We start from the raw sequence: 15996 nt of genomic DNA on the forward strand, positions 1-15996 counted from the left end.
AAAAACTACAAGAAAGAGTTCTTCAAGTACTATCATGGCTTAGACCATGACAAAGTACCATGCATACAACCCACCCCAGTGAAACAGAGAAGACTATCAGAAAAAAAAATAAAACCTATGAATTGAGATAAGAAAACTTTACTGATTGAAATATAATAAAGTAAAATAAAAACAGGAAAACAGGAGAGAGGAGCAAAATCCAAGGAACACAAGCAATTATACAAAACAATTGCTTACCATCCACTAACTTCAGTCCACCCCCAAGCAGCAATAAGTCCCTCCCAGCCACTCCCCATCTATACTGAGCAGGGCCTTCTGTGGTGTGGACTTTATGGTATGACCAGCTGGGGTCAGCTGTCCTGGCTGTGCTCCCTCACTTCTTGTGACCCTCCCACTGGCAGAGCACGGAGCATTGAAAAGTCTTTGATGTTGGGCAAACGCAACTTAGCAAGAACTAAAACATTACTGTGTAATCAACATTATTCTCATAACACTTTAAAACACAGCACTGTGCCAGCTACTAGGATGAAAATAAATTCCATGCCAGCTGAAACCAGGACAGGTATGTAAACAAGCAGAAACAGAAGGAAAGTATTTGCCTGTGTTTAATAGGAGAGATGAATTAGTCACCAACAAGACTGAAAAGGCAGAGGTACTCAACACTTTCTTCACCCTTGCTCTTTAATCAGCACCAAGCCTTGGGAAAAAAGAAATCCTGGTTGATGCAAACACAGACCCACTATCTGTGAAGGAAGGGTTGGTATGTGAACTATTACAGGAGCTTGACCTTTACACATTGATGTGATCTGATAGTACCCAACCAAGAAAAGCTGGCCAATATAGCTGTGAGGCCACTCTCCATAATTTTTAAGTTGTGGAATTTGGGGGACATCCAAGAAGACTTAAAGAAGGCTAATGTCACTCCTGTCTACAAGAAGGATTTCAGAGAGGATCCAGAAAATTATAGGCCCACCTGTCTTACTTTAGTCCCTGGGAAACCTACAGAACAAATTTTCTTTGGTGCTGTTACAAGTCAAATGGACCCCACGATTAGGAAAAGCCAGCACAGATCGACCAAGGACAAAGTGTTCTTGGAAAATCTGATTGTCTCTTACAACAAATTAACCTGCTTGAACATTGTCTACCTGGAAAACTCCAAGACTTTTGATATGGTTTCCCATGGTCTTCTCCTACAGAAATGTGGATGTGATGGTGTGGATGTGTGATCCATGCAGTGGGTGGGGAATTGGCCGCTCAGCCACACCGGGAGGGTGGTGGGAAATTGCTCCCTCTCACCCTGCCACAAGTGGAGTCACCCAGAGAAAGATACTGGGTGACACTGTTTAGTACCTTCATCGGTGGTTTGGATTATGGGATCAAGTGTACCCAGATAAAGTTTGTCGGTGAGGCCAAACTGAGTGAGGCAGGGACACTTTGGAAGGGAGAGTGACCCTGCAGGAAGACCTGGACGGGCTGAAAAATTGGCCTAACAGGAGCCTTATGAAGTTCAGTAAGGACAAATATCCTTAGGTCCTGCACATGGAAAAACATAATCCAGGAGAGCAGCACAGGCTGGGGATCTACCTGACTAGAGAACAGCTCTATGAAAGGGACCTGGGGGTGCTGGTGGACAAGCAGCTCAGTGTGAGTGAACAATTTGTTGCTGCAGCAAAGAAAGCCAATACAAGACATAGCTGCATCAATGCCAGGAGAGATAAAGTAACTATGCCATTCTACTCAGTTCTGGTCAGGCCACACCTGAATATTGTGATCAGTTTTGATCCCTGCTATACAAGAAAGATGTGGACAGGGTAGAGAAGGTGCAGTAAAGGGCAAAAAAGATGACCAAATTACTGGGTAGCCTGTCATGTGAGGAAAGGCTAAGAAAAGTGGATTTGTCCAGCTTGGAGAAAATTAGCTTAGGCACATCTTATCAACATCTTCCTGTATTTAAAGGGTGTCTACTAAGAAGATGAAGATTCCCTTTTCATAAGAAGTCATATGGAAAAGTGAGGAGTGATACATGCAAATTACACCTGGGAAGATTCCAAATGGACACAAGAGGAAAATTTTTCACAATGAGAATAAACAGCCATTAGAATAATCTCTCCATTATTTGGCAAGTGGTGGATTTTCCAGCACTGGAGACTTAAGATTCAGCTGGACGGAGTGACGGGCCATCTTCTAGACTGTGCTTTTGCCAGCAAAGATTGGACCAGATAATCCTTGAGGTCCCTTCCAATCTGGAATGAGTCTACAATGATTATCAGGATATCCAGTAATTTTCAGGTGCCCAAAAACTGACCAAAAGGGAGAAGTGTTAAAATACATCTGGTAGACAGCAAACATCCCTCTTCCTCTCTCATGCCATCTGAGAGCAATCCATTGCTGCTCTGGTAATTAACAAATCCTTCTTTTTAAGCCACAGAAGCTTGTTGTTCTGCTCTTCTCTTCATTTGTGCAAGAAATCTCAAAAAGTGGGAATGGTCTTGGAGATTTGTCAGCATGTGGTTCAATTCTCAGCATCTATAAACTCTTGGCTCAGCAGGAAAAACATTACTTGCTATAAACAAGTTTATCCCAGCAGTTCCCACAGTTACTGATGATTAGAACAGCAAAAAATGAGATTTCAAAAGAATTAAAGAAAGAATAAAAGGCTGGTACAGATACTTTTAAGAGATAAAATATAATAATATAATAATAAGCAGACAGACTGAAAAATGAAGAAATGTTAACATAGCAGTTAAAGAGGAAGTACTGCAAACTTCTGTTTAAAAGTTTAAATTTTATATATGACTAATATTTAGATAGACTAGAACATCTTTAAGGAAACAAAAATAAGTAGGAACAGCACTTTTATGTTCTAAATGCATCTTATTTGATAGGTAGAAAAATATTCCCAAGGAAAGCCATAAAAAGGAGGAATGCCTGAGAAGAAAGTGCAGCCACAGTCTCTTGATACTGCCAACAGAGCAGATACCTCAACCGTTTATTTAATTTTGCTATAATTTTTACTCTAAGCTCTGGTCAAATAATTTTAAAAGAAGGTAATGCAGGCATCCTGAGGATTGCAAGGCTTAGCAGACACTACCATATGCATACATTCTTTGTTACACAAGATACTAAGTGGCATATTTAGTGCTTCAGTCTTTCAATCAGTGCAGAGGGTTTCTGTTTCTTCCTAAAACAGGTTAAGAAGCAATCTGAAATCTCTTCTTTGAGGTTAGAGGATTTCTCTGAAAGGATCTGGAGTAATTCTGTGTACCTGGAAAATATAAAACATTGTTAATTGTTGTAGTTTCTGAAAGACACTCCAAAATTATATATGAGTTACTTCCACCAATGTGCTCAGATCAATGTTTGCTAACCTGCCCTTATTCTTACATCACCTGTTATATAATTTTGTCAATGATATAATTATTTAAACTTAAGGAACTTCCAAACAAGTAAAGATTACTTATAAGAACTCAAATGCACCAGGAACCAGCTAGTCAACTTCATTGTAAAAATGAAACAAAATGAGTTACATAGGGTTGCTCTCTTTTTGGGCTTGTAAATTCAAGACAGACTTGCAAATCAATACTGAAATTTTTAATGAGAGCTTTATAATTTTGTTAAAAATGCACATTTTCAAATCTACTTTTTCTTCACACAAAAATAAAATTTTTGTGTGAAGAAATAAAATCTACCTTTTCTTCAGACCTAAAATAAAATTTGTTCTGAACAGTTCCCAAACATGCACCCATGTTACTACTCTAGCAGCTACATAAATATCTAGCCTGTGCACTACATTCTCTTGCTATAGTTGTAAATATGACAAAATACCAAGAAAAAAGAAAAGATGAGATGATTAGATGGAATTCTTTTCCTGCCACGTCATAACAAGAAAAAGAAGCTTCACAAGATTCCTACCCATAAGAGTTAGGATTCCCTCAGAACAAGTGAAAAGAAGCTTCAATCTGAACTCAAAAATCCTACTAAGAAAATCTGGTTTTCTTTTATGCAGAGATGGCTCTCCCTAAGCAGTATACTTTCTGACACTATAATGGGTTAATAGGTTTTGCTGGCCTTTTACCTCTCAAGTCATTCTCCTTTGCCTACCTGTTATCAAAAATCCTTGACCAGTCCTTCTGTGGTTAACAAAATCCACAGGAGTCAGTGACTTTTTCTGAGGTGTGTCTCTCTGTAAAAAGGAAATATATACTCTTAGCTAGTGAGATACACTTATCTACAGAAAGGGTTTGATTATGGTTTTATGATTTAGTCCAGCAGACTGGATCCTACCAAAGTGCAAAGCCCAAAACAGCACTAAAACTGCATACTTCTAGCACACACACTCCCTCAAAACCTGAAAAAAATTCTTTCTCATACAACAGTCCCACACCCTCCCCAAGACTTTTAGCATCCTCCTCTCTTCTCAGGGATCCCTCAGGTAGCAGGAATCCCTGTACATCAGAAGTCAGGAGAGACTCTGAAAGGAGACCTTCTGTAAAACAACAGCAGGCGTGAAAGAAAACCTGTTCCCTTTTTCCGTGTCTCCACTTACACTGTAACATACCCTGAATGTATGAGTTGTGCTGGGTCTTGAATATTGATCAACAGTAAGAGTTCTTTCTCTGAGTGGCTGTTGCTCTGTCCTGCCAGCTACTGCACTTGACACTCTGCTATGAGCATATTGTTCTTGATGCTGAGAGAATTAAAAAGAGCATAAAGAGAATGCAGCAATTGAGTAAGTTAAAATATTTTTTTTCTGTTGACATACAAAAGTTCACAGGAATATAAGAAAAATATGTTTTCAATAACCAAAAGTATCAATTTAAGTGTTTGCCTGTTTTTTAAACAAATGCAAGACTTTTTCTATGTTGGCATATTAATATATCAACATGCTAATTTACTTTCATTCTGGTGATTTATTACTTCCCCAACCCTCAAAACTCACCAATATAACCTCTGGCTTTTTTCAGTTGTTATAATTTTCTACTTCAGTCAGCATAGTTTTCAAATTCTTATAAACTAACATTAGTGAATAAAACACTGAAAAGAGCTATTTAAATCCAGATGCATAGAAGAGCAAGGTTACTATCTTGTTATTTTGTTGGTTGGTTCTTTTTAGCTTTTTTTTTAAACAAGTTTTTCTGTTGTCAGAAAAGTCTTTCCACTATAATTTGTCTATGGCCTAAGGTTTTGAACTGCCTTTTCTTGCATTGTAATTGCATCCCAGTATAACACACATTAGCATGTTAAAACTATGTATTAAATACTAACCAACACAAGCTGTAAAATTACTCATTTCAACCAGTGACACAGAATAATTTAATTCTAAATATCTTGAAGTTCTTCACCAGTAAAACAATGAACACAACTTACAGGGCTCTGTTGCATTCGAGGTACTGAAATGTGTTGTTCAACAGGCTCAGAGTTTATTGGTGGTAACTTGTTCCGGGTTGCAGGCACACGAGCAAAAGATAAACTGCTGCCAACCCTACAGAATTTTAAGGGTTCCTCTTTTAGGAGTATTCACATTACAGCCTTCTTTATTGAAGTAGCATGAAATTATTAAGTAGTACATTTCTTTATAAAGCTCTGCTACAGAAAGTAACAGCATCTAATACAGCAATAAAGAAGTAAAACAAATGGCTTTCCTTAAAAAAATCATGGCTCTGCTTGCTTTCTTTTTCCCTCTAAATTCTACAATTAATGTGGGTTATTTCTCAGGTAATTTGCAAAATCCTTCAGTGGTGAAATTTTAGTAAAGTTCTGAGAAAAGAAAAGAATAAAATGAAAAACTCACAATTTTGTCCCTGTAAGGATTTCATCATTGTACATATTAGGAACTTCTGAGCAGGGTTGGTCAGAGGTGAGAGCAGGTAACCTTGGTACTTTCCTAGAAGATGTCAGCAGAGCCAGAGATGATGAGAGAACACTGTTATCAGAAATTCTCCCCAACCTAGCATGTGCTGAATTTGGAGTGCTGGAGGCACTGCTATGCTGTTTGTCTTCTTGCTCATTCCTAGGGAAAGAGAAAGAAAGAAGGCATTAGGATCAAGAAAAACAAGGTTTTAACAGTGCATCATTTCTACCTCTGCAAATTACTAGCTTATCAGTGATTACAATATCACACAAGATCACTGCCTTTTTTATAGTTTGTTTTTTTTTAATTGCAAGACATTTTTACATTATGTGAATTATGTTTTTAAAATGTCAATGTCACCTACTGTGTTTTTTCTGCTGTGACAGCATGCCTCTGTTGGAGCGGTTTTGCTTGAATTGTCATCACACCACTCAGATCACTACAGAAGTTGCTGGAGAAACGGTAAACCTATTAAAAGCAACAACTATGTGTTAACCTTTACTTTTTTAGAAGGAAGGTCTCAAAAAGCACATAGTTAAGAGGTATTTTACTTGTTTTTTACAAAAGTTTCTTTTAAGATGGTTCAGTACAATTCTGAGGAGTAGATAGGGCAACAATGCTTTTTTCTTTTGCTTATCTTCAACAGAATTTTATAAACACAACTTGTGTAATGTAGTTACTGAATTTCAACTTGATTTACAATATAAATTTCAGCTGAAGCCAGAGTCTGATTCTTCAAACTTTCCATTTTCCCTCAGCAATGGGGCATGATTTATCAAAGCATTTTATTTCTCCTGGCAGCTGGGACTGCTTCAAAACAAAGCACACCTATGGGGAGAACCAAGACTGCCATGCTATCTTTCATGTGTTCCTTATATCACTGTTTAAAGAGCATGGAAGAAGAGCCAGTGGAAGAAAATTAAGTCACTTGAACTCAGTAGTGAGAGACAGGAGGAAAAAAACCCAAACAGAAACAGTGGCTGAAAAAGGAAAAAAAATGTACAAAACATTAATCAAGAAATCAAAAAACAGAGGGAGAAAACAGCAAGCAGGACAAAATAGGACATTTTATCAATATAAACATGAATTTCTACAAAGACAGGTAAGGCCTAGTGCCAGTGTGCTGGTGGATGTACTGCAGAATCCCCTTTCACAAGAGGCAATGAAAACATGAAGCAATGGGAGAGTCTGAAAGTCGCAGTGTTGTGAGAAAAGCACTTCAAGTTACAACTTCATATCCCAATTTGTCTTCTTAGTTCTACCATGAAGAAATTTCTGGATCACAATAAAAGCAGAATTAGTTTTTAAGGACAGAATAGAATTTAACCAAGACTTTGCCAATCAATGGCAGCAATAACTTAGTGATAAATTGTAACTTTAAGGACCACCAAAAAAAAAACAAGTATAAATAAACAAAAAACAAACATTGAATTAAACCTATTTTTAAATCAGATGACTTTAAGTACCCCTAATTGGTATAAAGAAAATAAAAGAGAAAATAAAGAAAAAGTGCCTTTTCAAGTTTTGATCAAGATTGTCCAAAATTGAAAAAAAGGTGTCCAAGGAACAAAAAAAAGAACATTTGACAGAAAGGTTTGTTTTATTCTTACCTGTGATGAAACAGAAAGAGCCCCAAAAGATATATTTTGTGCTTCAGAGCCTCTGGAAAGAGTAGTAGTCCCAGCATCTGCTGTAATATGAATGACTGGCAAATGTGGCAGTTTTGCTGTAACAGTTTTGAGTTTTTCTATTTGTTGGTCACATTCTGCACAACAGCAAGAAAAGTAAAGGGAATAAGAAGTATTTTCTATGTTTACCAGCCATCATTTCTTTGGGTTCAAACAATACTACACAGTAAATAAAGACTTGCACATAGCTTTATGCTTCTGTGCTAATTAAAAATCTAATATAAATTATGGGTTTTTGAAAGCATTTCCATTTGTCTATGCTTTCTCTGACACTGACATACTAAACTCATCTATACAGGTAGATTTGGAGCGGGTTGTTTAAGAAAATACAACTAATTGTATTGAAATGCTGTCTAAAAATACCCAGAGCTTTTCCTTCTTAAGTAGTAAAAAAACCACCAACCATATATATATATATATATATATATATATATATATATATGTGTGTGTGTGTGTGTGTGTCTGTGTGTGTTTATTTATTTAATTATATTTATATATAATTAAAAGCTTATTGATACCAGCCTCATTTGACAGCAGCTGTACAGTGTTTCATTTTGGGTATATGCTACCATCTTATTTCTATTATAAACCCAAATTCTTTTCCTTCCTAGTTTAAGTACTAGCTATATGACCTTTAAAAATATAAAAGGACAAACCTATCACAATACTGCTAGATTATCTTCCCTAAACTATAATATGGAGAGCTAAACAATCCACCTGTACTGTCAAAAGAACTTTTAAATTACAGTATATCCTGAAATATTAATTTCTGATGGTGCAAGAATTCAGAGAAATTTTGCCATTTCTTACTTTTTTGTATTCTTATATTTGAGGTCAAGTGTACCTCACATTAGAGGTAACTTCCAAGACCCACCCTCAGGTATTCTTCTGTTACTTCTGTCCTTTTAAAATACATTGAAAAACCTGAAATTTCGCTCAGCCTCCAAAGAAAACACATGCACACTAAATAGATTTTCACTTCCACTTGTTTTCCCTAGCTTTTCCTTTTAGTTTGTTAGAATATGAAACATAAAATAAAATTACATGCATCACCTCTTCTTCATCCTATAGTGAAGTCTTGAACTCCTGCACATCAGCAAGACTGTCTACTTTAACATTCTGACTACCCAAGGGTTTTTTCTACTAATAAGGCCTAAGCAATGAAGACTAGGAGACTCTGATTCCTAGGTTCCAGATCATATTGTCAGTGATCCCCTAACTAATGATGACTAACAGCATCAATTTACATCTTCAAGCCAGTGATTAATATTTTTTTTAAACATGCTCTCTCACAATGAAGCTATTTCAGTCAGTATATTTCAGTCACTATTTTTCTTTTTGCACCTCTCATGCAAAACTCCCTGAAAATTAGGAAGAAAGTTTTATTTTAGGTGCATGTGGGTGTGCACATTCTCATGGCAAGGCGTTACATATATTACCGTTCTACAGCACTGGAATATTGGATTAATTTAAGCAGATAGGGAAGGATGACTTTTTTAAACTAGATTCAACAAATACCATATTTTCAAATGAAAATATCAAATACCTGGGATACTACTTTCCCAATTTTTTTTAATCAGCTCCTCCAATATTCCAATCACATTGCTCCAGATATAATCAAACACTTCAGAAGCCACAGCATCTTTGATACAGGCATTGGGAGAAACAGGGGGAATGCCACGCTTACACCTCTTCTCAGAAAGATGCATTTTCTTTTGTTCCCAAATCTCATCCTCACTAGTAAAGGAAACAAATTCAAAAGAATTCCCATGGGAATTGACTTCCCCCCCCACCCCACCCCCTCCCTCAATAGAGAAACATACATATGGACAAAAAGGAATTCAGCTGGAGATAAGCAAAAAATTAAAACTCAAATTCACCTAAGGGAAGAGAACCTATTAAATACATTTCTACTGATTACATATATACTGATTTCTCTTTCATTTGCTTGCCATTGAAAATTTTTTAAATCCCATCAGGGCATTAAAACAGAAAGATCTACAGGTCTAGGAAAAGGTTTTATATGTGGCACGTAGTCATTTGAGACTAAATCCTATGTTTTTTACAGTAACATAGGCAACAACATCTGTTATATTTGTCAAGAGGACTCTCACATGAAAATTTCTTTCTCAGCATGCCCTGTGTACCTGCACACATCTCCAATTTCCCACCATTAACCAAAGATGAAATAATTTTAAAGGATTTCTGCAGTATGACAAGAATAGTAGAGCCCATAGCCTTACACATCCCTTCTTCCTATACACTACAGTAAGAACACTTATGCTTTTTAATTTTTTTTTTTTTTTTGCTGTTTCTTCTGTTTCTATGGAAACATGTTCTAGCAACATCTCCTAACTTGGTCTTCTAATACACCCTCTCAGGATGAAAGTTTTAACTATTTTCTCTTTTTTTATACCATTGTATTTTTTTCTAAGGAGCGGGGGTTTTGGGGGCTTTTTTGAGATCAAAAAGATGCTTCCAAACTCCTACTGGTTTCTACTACCTCCGTTTCTCTTCTCTTTGACACTTCTTCGCTTCTTCCTCAAGCCACACTGCATAATTCTTAACTGTATGTAAGATGTGGCTGATTGGTCCAACTCACAAAATGACCAAGCTATTCTCCTGTCAGGCTTTATAACAGCTAACGTTTTAGTTATGGAGAACAAGGTATTTTAGAACTGAAGGAAACAATAACCATATGAAGGAGACAAAAGAGAGAAACATACCTTCAGACAAGTCTCCCTCCCAAATTAAGTTTGCTTATTTATTAAAGAGAGAAAACTACTGAAAGTATTCTTAAACCTAAACACTTCCTTAAAAGGCAGCAATCCCACCCTTCTCTTTCAAAAAGAACACTGAAAGTGTCTCTAAAAGGTTCCTCAGGTTTTCAGAACAACCATGTCTTTGTTCTGCGTGTGCATAAGGCCTTAGCACAAAAAGCTGTGCTTTGTGCCCAATGAGTCCTACCAAAGCTTTCCCCTTTTAGAGGTCTTTTAGAAAACAGCACATGATGATCTTTCATCCACCCAAGTAGCCTAGCTGCTGGAAAATTCAACTCACTCGCAGGAAATCTAGGCTGCACTTTCAAGAAGATGACTGAATGACTTGTTGATCACAAGAGTGCTCTAAATGCAGGCTGTAACCTGCAGCTCTCCTCACAAAGCTGTTACACTTGGCATAGAAAGAATTTAAGACTCATCAGGGCAGACAATGACAGCACAGTGTAATGACACTAAACAACCTGATGCTCAAGGCATTCACTTGGGGAGAAGGGATGCCTTCCTTCATTCTACCCCATCTCAAAATTAAATATTTATTTTATTGTATCTCCATGCATCAAATACCTCAAAACAACTAGTGGTTAAGACATTCATCTGAAATGGGAGATGTGAGCTTTAAACCACTAGAATGACAACATAGGTAATCTTCCACATGCCCAGTGAGTGTTTTGATCACTGTGCTACTGAACACAGGGAAAGAAAGAACTGTATCTTAAAGAAGAGAAACACCATTTAGGAACCCTGACTCAGTTCATTGATAATTTTTCATTACATTTTTCAAAAATACATATATCTGTTATTTACAGCTCCTTGTTGTCAAAGGCAAGATATTCCTCTATTTTTCCATCTTCATCGTAAATTTCTTCTTCCAGGAAGGAATACACAGCTGAATCTGAAGCAGAAATCCTAGTGGAACCTGAATCCAGTGATGTATGCATTGGAGATACTGTTGGTATCAGTTTAGAGCCTGAGATGCAGAGCCTGAAAAAAATATCAAGAAAATCAGAATTAAACATTCAAAGAAATGAGAAAGTGCATATTTAATTATCCTTTTTTTATACTTTAATTATACATGTTTCAGTATTACAGAAGTAATATTTATACATGTTTCTGAAGAGGGAAGACCAAAACAAAAACTTAAAAAAATTAACATACTCCTTTGTATGACCAGTACATTCAAGGAGGCCAGGCACACACTTAGTATCTACATGGGCATCATTTTTGCTTTGAAAATGCTGAAAGCCTTCATCCTTTGGCACGAGGAGTTGCTTTCCCAGAACCCTGAATAAAAAGGAGAGAACAAGCAGTGTCATAGATGTAAATCTTAGCCACATGCAAATATCTGGAATACAAGAACCTGCAAACAGTAGACAATGTAAAAGCACAACTTACATCTGCTTTGAGGGGCCAAAGCCATGTGTATTACCTTAATATTGCATATTATTTAAGCCATTAAAGTTAAGCTGATTTACACAAGATGAGATTCTAGTTGATAAATTTTAAGAGCAAATAGTAAAACTTGTTAGATTGCTCTAAAGCCAGTCAAAAGTAAACGCACTGCCTTTCTTATTAAGAAAGTCTGTAAGATACATTTAAAAATGGATGCAGAAGACAAATAACATCTGCTGTGCCTTCACTTATCTAACTCCAGTATCCAGCGATGTGAGTAAAAGTGCTAATCAAAACTGTTTACATGGGAAGTTAAGGCTACTGGTAAAGTTCAGAAAATGCACAAACTCCAACATGCTTAATGTAGAGAGGAAAAGAGTAAAGGTGAAAGCAACTCTAATAAATACACACTAAATTATAAAATAATTCCTGAGCAACTTTGCCTGCAATAATTTTATTAATCAAAATAAAGGGCATCAGTTGCTAAAGCACCACTGCCCAGATTTACTGATCAGCTATGGCACAGCTCAGTCCCAGAGATACAGATTTGAATGTACAAGTGTTGCTGATGCCCAAACCATAAGAGGATACCTCAAAAATTCAAATTAGAATGGTAACTGATTAAAACTACTACTAGCAAGAATTTCCTTACCTTATATGAGGAAATTGTTCAACCCAATCTGCACATTCTGCCTTCAGGTTCTCTGTTTGGGAGGTCACTTTTCCTTCAAATAACATTTCATCAATCTCCAAAAATAACTGATGCACTCTCTGTGTGTTGGCTTTATCAAATTCCTATATATTATTAAGTTAATAGTTGTTAGCAAATATGCATGTATACTAAAATTTCTGTGATATTTAAAGAACAGAAAAACATGAATCAACTTGGCTGAGCATGTCAGAATGCATGTTCAGACTATATGTTTTGGACACAGTTTATATACCACAATGCAAAAAAAAAAAAAAAAAAAAAACCAGATAGCTGTCTGGAACAAGTTGATTTAGCAAAAAGACTGTATTTCTTTGACATTAATATAACATACAGCTGCCTAGAATTTAGCCCATGTTAAAAAAAATAATAATAATAATAAAAAAAAAAAACCAAAAAAAACCACAGTTATAAGTTGTTTGGTTTGGACTCCCAGGTTGTTCCCTGTACCAATGTAAAGCACACACACTGCATCTCTGGCACCCAGGGCACCATGCTCTTTCAAGAAGTACTCTTTGTTTTCCTTTCTAAGTACAACAGCTAAGAGGGTAAAGAGGGAGCACCTTATGCCTGTGTGATCTAGTCTAGGGCTTAGGATACAGCTGTCAGTGTGACAAATGCCCTACCACACTTCTTCACTGAACCTACAAATCAGTGCAACTGAAGACTAAGTTAACACAGAAACAAATGAAAATAGTATAGAAATGCCTGATTTTATCCAGTGATATGGAGACAAGCACTTGGCTGAGGGCTCCTCAGCTGGGCACTGTTTGTAATGACATTTGCCACTTACATTAGATACTTTGATACACTATAAAAACTGATACACTAAAAACAAGGCCCAAATCATGCTTGTTTACTTCCAGCTGAATGCCTCAGAGTACTTCAGGGTACAGGAGGGATCATACTGGAAAGGAATGAGAAAATAACTCTCACACAGGTTACTATAATATCCAGAGTCAGGCTTTCTCATGAAGGGCTGGCAGTGACAGATGGGGTCAGTACCCTAAAGATTAGGGCATTATGCAAAAAGAGTGGCAGAACTACCACTACCAGCCACAGAAAGCTTTCTGAAATTAAAATGGCAGCAATTGCAACACTTATTTAACACTTCCAGCCTGCACCAGGTATGCTTTAGAGGTCAGTCTTTGATGCAGAGAGAAGTCCTACTGTTACATTTGCAAAAAATAACGGAGCTAATGTAAGAGCTAAATATTTACCAAAACTGGGAAATTTTTATGCATGTTTATGCATGTACTTCATAACTGAAAACACTGAGAAGAGTTCAATTTAGACATTGCCTGCACAATGCGGTGTTTGAAAAGACATGTTTTATTATTCGCTTGGACTCAGAAACCTAAGCCTACCTTCTTCAGTAAAACAGCTTTGTTTTCCCCAACTTCATCATTTATCATTTTATTTCATTTTCCTTTGTTACATATTAGCTGCACCAATACCAACATGCAACTAAAACTATTTTCTAAATATTCAATTAATACACTTATTCATGAGGCTGTTATGGATGAGGTGCTGCATGTCCAACATCAGTTAAAAAAATATTTTCTACAATATTTAGAGAAAGGGGTACTGTAAAAGTTTCTGTGACATACATCATCCCTCCAGGAGTAAATCGAACTTCTTTCAGTAGACAAACTAGTAGTATAGCTGTTTATTCCAGACCAAGAATTATTCAACTCCGTGGGTGTTGTACAACCACTAGGTGAAAGTGATGAAAGTGTCTCACTGAAAAGAAGACAAATTAAAATGAAGAACAGAATTATTTTCTGTATAAACAACTTTAAAATAGAGAAACTAATTAAGTAAATGGTGCAAGCAGATATTTTAAAGTATGCTCCTATTAGTACCTATTAGTACTATTTACTACATTAAAGTCAATTCCTTCTATTTGCATGTATATACACCATTGCAACTGTATGGCACTCTAAAATATGCATATATATGTGTGTATGTATTTGAATATAATAATATGCATGTATCTATATTTCCAGCTCAAACAAATTATTTTGGTTTCTTCACATCAGCTAGTGATCACATGAAAAACAGATGAAAGATAATATAAGCTTCTTTAATGCTTTCACATTAGAAGGTACCAAAAGAAAACTTTTGCAAAACTAAGCACAAGATCTCTACAGATGTTTCAAATAGCACCGAGTTACATGTCTCTATGCAGTGTTTTTTATGTTGCTAAATCTGGTGTACTTTAAAATTTGAGCCACAGCAACTCAAGCCCGCAAAGTTCTAGCTGGACCCTTCCAGCTACCACCCACCCCAGGATGCAGGGAGAGCAGTAGTAATTGGATGTGCAGGCAAATCCTAACCAGTGTCATCTGGAATAAAATTTCTTGAAAGTTAACTAACCTGCAACATTGGTGAGCATGATTTCAATTTAATCATGAAGCCTGATTTCCCTTCCATATCTAATTAGTACCCTTTACTATAGGTCTTAAAATACTTAAATCCGTATCACAAACCAGAAATAAAGTTCAAACCCTTTAAACAGTAAGTCAGGTCATTTTGTATACTGCATTATATTGTGCAATAGTATTATCCATGAGAATTATTGAAAGAATGATTAGTGAAAATAACTCCAATCTGGAAATATCTAAGTCAAAAGTGAGTTAATTAAGTATTATTTAAGAAGTACATGTATACCAGGTATAATTGTCAATGGCTTCTTGAACATTTCTTGCAAAAACTGATGGAAGAAATACTCCACTTTTTCCAGAGAGACACTGCTCTGGGGGACCTCTGGACAGTCCCTTCCTATAAACACAGAAACATAACATTCCATAATTTAAAATAAATTCACATCTCCACTGGAAGCGGGGGTGAGGAGGGCAGGAGAAAGGAGGAGGAAGACAACTACTCTGTTGAATTTTTCCATTTTTCAGGCCTATGCATCAATACAAGCATTTGCTTGAAACAAACGACTTTGTTTTAAAATAACTTTTATTTGCCTTACTTACAAAGGTATATTTAAAAAACATGTACTTTTACTTTGAGACTTGCTTTACTCCATGGCATCCTCCTTGGATTTTGCACTTCAAAACTTGCAAGAAGCACACACAAATGAAGCAGCACCTCACTATTGCAACAACAGAGCAAACGCACAAACCAGTAATTGCCCATACAGCACGTTAATGAAGGAATGTTTTTTCCTTTGTTTGGGAGGGTAGGGCTTTTTGTTTGGTTTGTTTGTTTGTTTGTTTTCTTAGATGGAAACTGTTTCTAATTACACAACTGTTCATAATTATGTTCATATTACATTCGATGCATGAAGTTGGGTCATTAATAGGCTAAACCCATCTCTTCAGAACATACACATATGTGAGTTTCTTGGAAACATTTACAACAACTGATTGCTTCACCTATTTTCATGCCATAAAAGTCTCACAGCAGCATGATTGCATCAAAGTAGATTTGTGAATGAGTAACTATAAGAAAACAGCTCACAGTTCCAAGAATTTTCTTTATTTCTTTAGACAAGAACAGTAGATTGGCCCTGCAGCTGTTAGGATTGCTTTGTCTTCTTTCTATCCTTTCCGATAATTATCTTTC

General features: G+C 36.4%; 1 protein-coding gene across 3 annotated transcripts in view; it reads right to left on the bottom strand.

The window, feature by feature from the left end:
- Window positions 1-2953: 2953 nt before the first annotated feature.
- The window catches only part of FAM149A (family with sequence similarity 149 member A), a 17532-nt gene continuing 4489 nt past the window's right edge, over window positions 2954-15996 (bottom strand). For 2 of the 3 annotated variants that reach the window (XM_085578703.1, XM_085578704.1), the window contains 13 exons: window positions 15091-15201; window positions 14028-14160; window positions 12361-12503; window positions 11475-11600; window positions 11124-11300; window positions 9086-9276; window positions 7462-7616; window positions 6216-6319; window positions 5792-6010; window positions 5368-5482; window positions 4559-4687; window positions 4102-4183; window positions 2954-3265 (listed from right to left, as the gene is read on the bottom strand). In XM_085578703.1, coding sequence (XP_085434829.1) covers window positions 3192-3265; window positions 4102-4183; window positions 4559-4687; window positions 5368-5482; window positions 5792-6010; window positions 6216-6319; window positions 7462-7616; window positions 9086-9276; window positions 11124-11300; window positions 11475-11600; window positions 12361-12503; window positions 14028-14160; window positions 15091-15201 — 1759 coding nt within the window. In that variant the 3' untranslated portion in view covers window positions 2954-3191. Of the gene's footprint in view, window positions 3266-4101; window positions 4184-4546; window positions 4688-5367; window positions 5483-5791; window positions 6011-6215; window positions 6320-7461; window positions 7617-9085; window positions 9277-11123; window positions 11301-11474; window positions 11601-12360; window positions 12504-14027; window positions 14161-15090; window positions 15202-15996 lie in introns of all 3 variants that reach the window. The other variant, XM_085578702.1, reaches the window with a different exon arrangement.

The sequence above is a fragment of the Lonchura striata genome, chromosome 4 (assembly GCF_050655825.1).
Source record: "Lonchura striata isolate lonStrDom1 chromosome 4, ASM5065582v1, whole genome shotgun sequence".
NCBI lineage: Eukaryota > Metazoa > Chordata > Aves > Passeriformes > Estrildidae > Lonchura > Lonchura striata.